At 40.7% G+C, this 9387-nt stretch overlaps 1 protein-coding gene and 1 non-coding gene across 2 annotated transcripts in view; both read right to left on the reverse strand.

Annotated features, from left to right (window-relative positions):
• The window catches only part of Hmgn5 (high mobility group nucleosome binding domain 5), a 12086-nt gene extending 5538 nt beyond the window's left edge, over nucleotides 1-6548 (reverse strand). The window contains exons 1-5 of the mRNA XM_021188148.2: nucleotides 6387-6548; nucleotides 4625-4648; nucleotides 4061-4090; nucleotides 3758-3811; nucleotides 1725-1859 (exon numbers count right to left, since the gene is read on the reverse strand). Of these exons, the coding sequence (XP_021043807.1) occupies nucleotides 1725-1859; nucleotides 3758-3811; nucleotides 4061-4090; nucleotides 4625-4648; nucleotides 6387-6401 (258 nt within the window). The 5' untranslated portion in view covers nucleotides 6402-6548. The remainder of the gene's footprint in view (nucleotides 1-1724; nucleotides 1860-3757; nucleotides 3812-4060; nucleotides 4091-4624; nucleotides 4649-6386) is intronic.
• LOC115063218 lies at nucleotides 2889-3054 on the reverse strand. Its single transcript, XR_003843100.1, has one exon. It is a non-coding gene; the product is annotated as a U1 spliceosomal RNA (small nuclear RNA).
• Nucleotides 6549-9387: the final 2839 nt, after the last annotated feature.

The raw sequence follows: 9387 nt of genomic DNA on the forward strand, positions 1-9387 counted from the left end.
TGTGTCTCTAGCTGCATATGTAGCAGAAGATGTCCTAGTCAGCCATCACTGGGAAGAGAGGCCCCTTGGTCTTGCAAACTTTATATGCCCCAGCACAGGGGAAGGCCAGGGCCAAGTAGTGGGAGTGGGTGGGTAGGGGAGCAGGGGTGGGGGGGTATAGGGAACTTTCTGGATAGCATTTGAAATGTCAATAAAGAAAATAATAATAATAATAATAAAATTCATAAGAAAAAATAAATGGAGATCTAAAATATGACTAATAAAAAAAAGAAGCCTAAGCCAGACCCAGTGTCAGTCTCTCTTTCTACTGCCTGCAAATCCAAATGTAGAGCTCTCAGTTCTTACTCCAGCACATTTGCCTGCATGTTACCATGCTCCTGCCATAATGATAATGGACTAAACCTCTGAAACTGTAAGCCAGCCCCAATTAAATGCTTTCCTTTATATGAGTTTCTATGATCCTGGTGTCTCTTCACAGAAAATAAAACCCTAAGACACTGGGGTGGCAGGCATGTACCACTAAGCACAATTTAGATTTGTTTGTTTGTTTGTTTTGGGTGTTTCTTCCAGACATGGTTTCGTTTTGTAGCTCTGGCTGTCCTGAAACTCACTATGTTGACCAGGCCTCAACTTCACAGAGATCTACTTATCTCTGCCTTCCAACACATTTACGTTATTTTTTTCTTTTTAATTCTTTAATCCTTTTTTTTACAGTCCAGTCTTTATCTCCCTCCAGGTCTACCCTCTGGCTGTTACTCCTCATCCCATACCTCCTCCCCCCCTACTACACCCCTGTCTCCAAGAAGATGTCCCCACACCTACTCCCACCCCACCAGACCTCCCCACTCTCTGGGGGTCTCAAGTCTCTCAATGGTTAGGTGCATCTTCTCTCACTGAGATCAGACCTGGCAGTCCTCTGCTGTGTATGTGTTTGGTGCCTTATATCTGCTAGTGTAACCTGTGTGGTTGGTGGCTCAGTGTCTAAGAGAACATGGGAGTCAAAAACTACTTGAAAATCTGTATTGATTACTTAGATATTACATACATGCACATGTTTGATTTGATAGCTCACTTTAGGTACTCTACTAGAATACCTAAAAATGTAGTATAAATTAAATATATAGCACTCATTAAAAACATGATACATATCTGTCCATGTCATGCAGTTGACAGAGTGCTTGAGTATATGAAGCTCTAAGTTGGGTCACCAGCCTTGCATAAATTAGGTGTGTGTGTAATCATAGCACTTAGTAAGTGGAGGTAAGGAGGACCAGAAGAGGAGGTAGAGACAAGGAGGACCAGAAGTTCCAGGTCATTCTTGACTCTATAATGAGTTTGAGGCTGTCCTTGGCTACAGGAGACCTTGTCTGGAACAAAAAGTTCTATGACAGTTTATAGAAGAAATAAAATTTCATTTTCTGAGAAAAGAAGTTACAAATGGTCTACGTGTTGACAAAAGGAATTAAAGTTTGGCTTAAATTTAATAAGAGAATTATATTTGTTGTAAGTCATTCTTACTGGCATTGTTAAATCAATATTAATGCTAACCAACTGCTTGTGCTATCACTACCTGCAAAGCTTATATTTCCCACTCATTTTCTATTTAGATACCATTTTACCACAGAACCACTATTCATTTTCTAGTTCTGCTTTTAAACTAAAAGGCAAATATGATTATTTTCACTTGCATTGTTAAGTTTTCAAGAAGATATATTTCCAGGTACCTTGATCATCTTGGCTTCTCCATTTTCAGCATTTTCCATGTTGCATTCGTCTTTAACATCTTCTGGCTTGGTTTCAGGAATTGGTATGGTACCTGCATCTTTGTTTTCTTCCACGACATTTGTGGTCTTGGTTTTCTGCCCAGCAACATGAAAATAAAAAATACAGAGTTTAGCTGCTAGGTTGATTCAATAGCTAAAGATTCATTAGCAGTTGATAAAATAATTTAGGGAGAGTTTTAACATATTCCACATAAATCTGATAGCAATAAAATTAACACATAACTTTTTCAGTGATACTTCTAAAGCAGCATTAAAAATGCGTTGTTACACTGACATTAATTAAAGAAATATGCTCTTATGATGAGTGTAATAAGTACCACGTTAGTGTTGACTAGGGCCCACCAAGGTACAATTCCCAGCTTCAAGTTAGACTGATAAATTGAATGTCTCTTACCTAAGTTCAGTTTATTACTGTCTAATCTAATCGTTAACAAGAAGGTTGTGTTAATTATAAAGTCTCCATCGGTAGTAATTAAGAGAAATGCTAGAACATCAATTTAGACAGATCTAGAAGAGATCATAGGATGCAGCTGTTTAAATCTTTATATCTATAAACCTTTTTTTGGTTTGTTATAAGAAAGTACATTGCTTACGTGTATATATAATAGGAAGATTTCAGATGCCAGAAGAAAAATGTTTAAACCCTAGATCTTTCACTTACATAGAGAGATGTCGAGAAATGGTACAAATCTCTCAGATTGTGTTTTCATATATAAAATGATAATACAACGAACATTGTTGGGAAATTGAGAAAATGCAAAGGGAATCATGTTAGAAATTATATACTGCAATGTACATAAAAGTTATTATCCTGTTAACAAATAAGTAACAGATCTGAGAAAGATACTCTTTACAGGGCATGATTATATAACACTCCTCATGGTTTACCCCTATACTTTTACCCACCTTCCTGCTCTCCAGTGCAACTTGCAGAACAGTTCAATAGCTAGTGCTGCATCAATATATAAGTTGACTGATTGAGATAATTAAACAATGGCTTTTTAAATAAAAAATATCAAAGCAGCTTACAAGATTGGCACTAGTTTGCTATGTCTTCAGTCACAAAATGATGAGATTAGATGATGTCAAAAATTATTTCCCCCACATGGGAAAGCACTAATTCAGTACCCCACTACCTTCAATTGTACAGTCAAGTTCCCTATAGCTGGGGAAATCACGGGATCAGCACATCTGGAGTGTAATGGATAATAAGCCTCTCCCTGGGAAAACCACCTCGGTGATCATGGTGTCTCCCCTGCTAGGTAAGTATTCAAATATTATTGTGGAGGTCTTTTTGGAGGGGGAAGGATTTATTTATAGTCTATCATCTAGGAAAGTCAGGGCAGGAACCTGGAGGCAGGTATGAAGCAAAAGCCACAGAGGAACACTGCTTGCTGGCTTCCTCTCCTCAAATATTTTTATAACTTTAATCTTTTCTGATTCTTGTAATTGTTAGAGAAAATGTTTATAAAGCAATTAACAGTGAACTTAATATTAATTTTACTCTTTTTTCAGCCTGTCATTAGCTATAACCTATAAGCACTAAAGTCTCTATAAAATCAGTTGGTTCCATTCAAAGCAACAAACATGATAGAACTTCTTGAAGCATTATCAAATATTAGTAACTGCTATTACTATAATACACTATTGAGTCATTGCCATTTATGGCCTTCCTTTTCCCAGGAATATTGGTAAATCTCAAAGGCATATGCATTTAATGGTTCTACCCACGAACATTTTTATTTTACATTTACAATATTGTATCAAAACTACCAAATAAAAAAGCTAAGACACAGCTACCAATCAGAAAACATGTACAAATATTCACCACCCAGTAGATCTATATGTCTTGTATTATACATAGATTTCTGTCTAAGCAAGTTATGAAGAAAACAAAAGGATCAGCTGTGTGCACTTTCACAATTTATATCTAAACAAATTATTTTCCGCAACCTTATAATTTGAATATTTACCCTTGAAGTTGATGCTCTTTTAGGTTTCAACTCCGGTGTAAAGGGCACAGGCATCTGCATCAGAAAATGTCATTATATAAGAAACGAGGTAGAAATCATATTTGAAGAAAGAGCACTAACAATGAAATCCCTTAGTATGAATTTAAACCAAGCACTAGGAAAAGAACCCTTTCCTTAATGTGTAAAGTTTCTCCAATAAATCTTCCAAATAACCCCTGTATTAAACATAATATTATGCAGGCTTTCCCATTCTAAAAACTCGATTCCATGATACATGGGCAGCATTTTATAAATATCACTTACAGCAGACAGTCGGGCTGATCTTCTCTTTGGCTGGAAGTGAAAAAAAATAGCCAAAAGAATTATGATTATACAAATCTAGAATTATTTTTACTGAGAAAATATTTGGTGTAGCACTATGTAAATGTTGCTATTAAGGAAATGATTATAAATTTTGTTAAGAAATGTCATAGACACATCTGATCCAACCCCTAAACCTTTCATATGTTAAAGAGAATAAAATTTCATGACAAGCTTCTTTCACTGAGATAAATCAGCAAAATGGCTATCTCTACGAAGCACATTTTATAATGAAAATATACCTTTTTGCTACCAACTGACTGACAAAACAAAATTTGAGCCTAAGAAGGTGCTCTCTGGACCTTATGACAAGCACACTAGGGTCCAAAATGCCAAAACGTCTGTCATTTTTTTTTATTAGTGTACTTTGACACAATACTGGACACAACATTAATGCTCAAGTGGTGCAAATATAGCTACCAGCATTTTTTACCGAGTTATGTGTCTTTAGTTTCTAAAATGGGTACATTTTTCCCCCAGAGAAACTCACAAACTAAAGACACTCACCTCGTGGCTCACATCACCTGCAGCCTATGTAGAGGGAGAAAATACAAAAAAGAAATAGGATCATCAGTATACCATGTCGAGCAGAAAATGTCGCCAACTTTAGACACTTGTGACTTTTTCCCTGGGCTCCTGCTCCAGCAGCCACGTGCTGCTTCTAGCCCCTCTTCTACACCTACTGCTTTAGTAACATGAAAAGTGGACCAAGATGCAAGGTCATGCTTAAGACCTGTTTACAAAGAGTCAGTGTAACCTTTTTGAATAAATAAGGTCTCTTAAGAACACACCATTTTCATTTTGAAATCCACCTGCTCTAATGTTAAAGCCAAAACAAGGGTTGGGCGGGACGAAGGAAGGCGGAGCTTCTTGCAGTTTCCCTTTCTTGCCTTATGTTTGCTATGCAATTGTATCTATTTGACCAGCTCTACTGATTATGGACTATTTTTCTCCTCAAGTTCTGCATACAAAACAACAATCCCACCATACTTTCAAGGAAGGAGGTCTTTGTTCTAACGTTAATGTTTTGTTCAGAGAAGCAGGAGGCGGATTTTAAAACTTCCCGCCACTACCTGCTACAAGGTTGCTGTCAGCTCTACAAAATAGCAAGATCCATTGCACAAGACGAAAAGAGCCAGGCGGCGGGAGCCTCGGGAAGGGGGGTGGTGATTAGAAACAATTGCTTTCGGTATCTGAGTAGCCCTTTACCCTGGGAATTACCAGGCTATTATTTCTATCATACAGCCCCAGAGCACTGAGGAATTTCAGCCTCATTTCTATGTGCTAGGAATACGGAAGGCGGACGGATTCACAAGAATATATAAACAATCATAAGGCTTTTACATTAACAGAGTATTTCATTTTATGATTTCACCAAGCAATGAAACAGCATTCCATTTTAGTTGTAAGATAGTCGGGGCGGGGAGGGGTGGTGGAGGAGAACACAAACACTGAGCTTCAACTTATATCTGCGCGGAGACAGGCATTTTGAAGTGAAGGGTTACAGAAGACCTGTAGCCCTTGGTAGCTCGGATCAACTCCCCATGCCTAAAGTGAACTAATCTCACGCCACCTCACCATCCAACGCTGTTAGTAGTTTCTCTAGGACGCGGCTCTCTAATCACCTTTCCACCTTTAACTAGAGAGTTCCGAGAGTGCCAAATCTCTCAGATCTAAAGTTTCTAATTACAGCGGTGAATCTCTCCCTTCTCTAGGACAGTTTGAAGTCTGCGCCGCCTAATGGCACAGGATTACCATTGCATAGCCATCTGGCATGACAAGAAGTGGAGGAGGGAAGAGGGGGGAAAAAGGAAAAAGAAAACGGAAAGAACAAAGGCAAAAAACAAGAGAAAGCCAGGGCTTTCGTTCCCCCAAACGGGACGGTTCCCCGAGAAAAACGGGAGGTAGAGGAGGAAGGTGGCGCTGGAAGTGTGGTTGGGAGAAGAGTTCTCCAATAGGGTAAGCGGAGGAAGGGGGGTGGGGTAGGAAGCGACAGCACAGCGCTATGGCTGTTTGTAATTCAGCATGGAGACACCTCTCAAACGATTCTCTCCCTTAAACAAAACAAGCCAAAAGTGAACTACCAGTTGCATACGAGACCTTCCGAAACCAAACACAGACGGATCGCTACCTTTCCCTCGCCTTTCATTCAGGACATCATAAAATCAAACTAGAAGCCAAAATGATCCTTCAAAAAGATACAAATCTCTGCGGTAGGAAATATGTATTTCGGCAGCTAATATCCCGTCTATCTTCCCATTTCACTTACCTTTCTTTTGGGCATTGTTGCAGCTCTCCGTAGGAGATCCTTAGGCAGGAGGGAAAAAAGCCGAGAGGAGTCTCTGCCTGACCGCTCCGCGAGCGACTGAGTTTTCAATGAACTAATTGCAGCACGATATGTACTCGCGTCCCCCCTCCCCCTAAAAAAAATCTCTCGTTATTGGCAACATTAAACACGCCAAGACGCAACCAAACTACGTGAATGGTTACCCGAAGTGGGAGCCAGATTGGAGTGACAGGCTGTCAGGCCAATGAGGGGAGGTGGCCGGTTCGGAAGGCGTGGCCCGCGAACTTGCCCGAAGCCCTCGTATGCTGCCGGCTTTGACTGCCTCTAGGGTGCCGGAGTCCACGCACTTAGCAGACGCCTAGTGCTCCAACGTGACCAGCAGGAAATCCAGTTTTCTTGCCTTTTCACCCTTTTTTAAGTTAGAACGACAAGCGAAAGCTCAAACAGTTGGTTCCCCCCCCCCAATCTCCACCCCCCCTTCCTTCTTCGCGCGGGGTGGCGGGCCCTTTTGAGATTGGATTGAGCCAGAAGCTCCAGTCTTTCCCAGTTAGCAAAAGGGCGAGGTTGGAGTGACAGGATCACCGGTTTAGAGACCAGAAAAAGAGTAGGAACGTTTCTGGTCGTGAGAACTTCCCGCCAATGCTGAACTGTGATCCTGGCTTTAGAAGGGTGCCAGAACTGCGCGCCTCCCTCAGGTGGAGAGTAGCAATAAATCTGGGACCTGGAAGAGCAGGACTCCTCTGCAGGCCGCCTACCTTCTAAAAGAGCTAGTACTCCGCCTGGAGGGAGTCGAGCAAGAATTAAAAGGGGCCACGCGGGAAGTCAGTAATAGCAGAGGTCTACCCAGAGGAAAAACAGTGACTTTAATGGATTTGTAATTCAAAGATGATATTTAGGACTACATAGAAAACAAAACAAAACCATTTGTTATCTTTATTACTGAAACTTGAGGTGTCGCCTTTTTTAAAAAAAAAATATTTATTTTTATTTTTTGGCCCACGGAAGTGCTCCCTGAACCTATTCTAGTCTCAGACAGTGTTTAAGTAGTAGCTTTCTGTTCTGAGAATCTTCCATTGGCCTTCTAGTGTTAGAGTCTGAGACCTAAACGTTTGGAGAAGAGAAAAGAATAAGATGCTTAGAAATAATTCCGGTTAAAACAGAGCGCTGAGGGCTGCTAATTGTTATTGGAACTAAGCGAGCCGGGTCCCTGCAGCCTTTTGGGGGGGGGGGGAGGGCAGGGGTTCGAGACAGGGTTTTTCTGTATAGCCCTGGCTGTCCTGGAACTCACTCTGTAGACCAGGTTGGCCTTGAATTCAGAAATCTGCCTGCCTCTGCCTCCCGAGTGCTGGGATTAAAGGCGTGCGCCACCACGCCCGGCTTCTGCAGCCTTTTTTGAGACGTGCTTTGCTTCAGTTGTTGAAAGAGCTAATTGTATTTAAAAGTGCTTCAACAACAGTCCACATTCCCTAAGCTGAAAGTCTAATTAGAAAGGGAAATTAACCTTTAAAACAGTTACTTAAAAATTTAGGTCCCTGCCTGGTAGTGTATGGCTTTAATCCCAGCATTTGGGAGGCAGAAGCAGGCAGATCACTGTGAGATCAAGACTAGCCTGGTCTACGTATAACAAGCAAGCCAGAGCTACCTAGTGAGACCCTGCTTCACTGTGTCCCCTCCCCCAACTCCTTTTATGTTCCTGTAGCTTAAAGAAAAAGCAGACCTTCCATTTCAAAGAGTACTAGCCGGGATTGGTGGTGGCAAGATAGCAGTAAGATGCTGAGAGTCAAATCATTCTAGGCTAAATAGACATCCTGCCACAAACAAACAAACAACAAACCAAACATGACCACCAAACTAATTCAATCTAAAATGCACCCTGACAGAGCTGATCCTTTTGAGTTTTGTCCCATTTTGCCTAGCGTTTAGCCTGGGGACTTAAACAACCCACTTACCCTAAGACCTACTGAACCTACTCCAGGAACTTCACATTACATTCTTATGCAAGTACACAACTGAAAGGCACATTTACATTTGCTTCCTTGGCCTGCAGTTATGTGTCATCTGACCAGGCTCCAGATGTGCCTTTTAGTTACCTTTAAGTGAAAGCATAGTTGGAAGAACCTAGGTATCTTTCAGTAATTTGATTTTCTGAGAGAAAATTGGTTTCAATATAAGAATTGTCTCATAAGGATAAGGGTAAAATGAAGAGAATGAAAACGTGTTAGCGATGGAATGCATCCATTCAACGTATTCTTATTTACCATTATTTTGTGGGTTGGATTTTTGTTTTTGCAGTCTCGCTTATAAAAATGCAACCCTCTGTGGCATGCAAAGTGGCAGTACACAATTTCTACCCTTAAGGATTTTTGTAGCTCTGTAGGATTGAGAAAACAGATGCATATGCTTTACAAATCAAAGTTGCATATATTATATGAATTGTGAAGTTTGTAGTTAATAATGCCATGGGGGTGGAGTGGGAGGGCTTCTTTTCAAAAGCGTTTGAAGAAGACTTTTGGTATCTGGCCCTGAAAGTTTGTGGCATTGTTATACTATAAAACTGCAGAGGCAAAGTTTGGACTTGCTAAGGGAATGGACTGCCCAGTCCCAGTAAATTGAAACAAATGATGAAGATGAACTCAGAGAAGTGAATCTCAAGTTGAAGGCAGAGTGAGTGAGCTCTGGCACCTCTCAGGTTTGTCAGCTATTTTCTGCTTTGGTCAGTCTTTCCTCCCTGGAGCTCAACCTGTCCAAATTGTGGTTTCTGCTTTTCAGATTGCCTAAACGTGAAACATTTATCTACCTCTTCACTCCACCCCCATAATTCTTTTGAGTAGTAAACAAGACGGGTGTCTTTTGTGCCAGTCAACTTCCTTTAGTTCTTGGCCTTTGTGACATTTTACCCATCTGAAGCTCCATTACTTACAGTGTCACCTACAAAATATACCAATCGGTGCAGTCTTAGTCTAGTATGACTTCTTCTTCTTCT

This window comes from Mus pahari, chromosome X (assembly GCF_900095145.1).
Source record: "Mus pahari chromosome X, PAHARI_EIJ_v1.1, whole genome shotgun sequence".
In the NCBI taxonomy this organism is placed as follows: domain Eukaryota; kingdom Metazoa; phylum Chordata; class Mammalia; order Rodentia; family Muridae; genus Mus; species Mus pahari.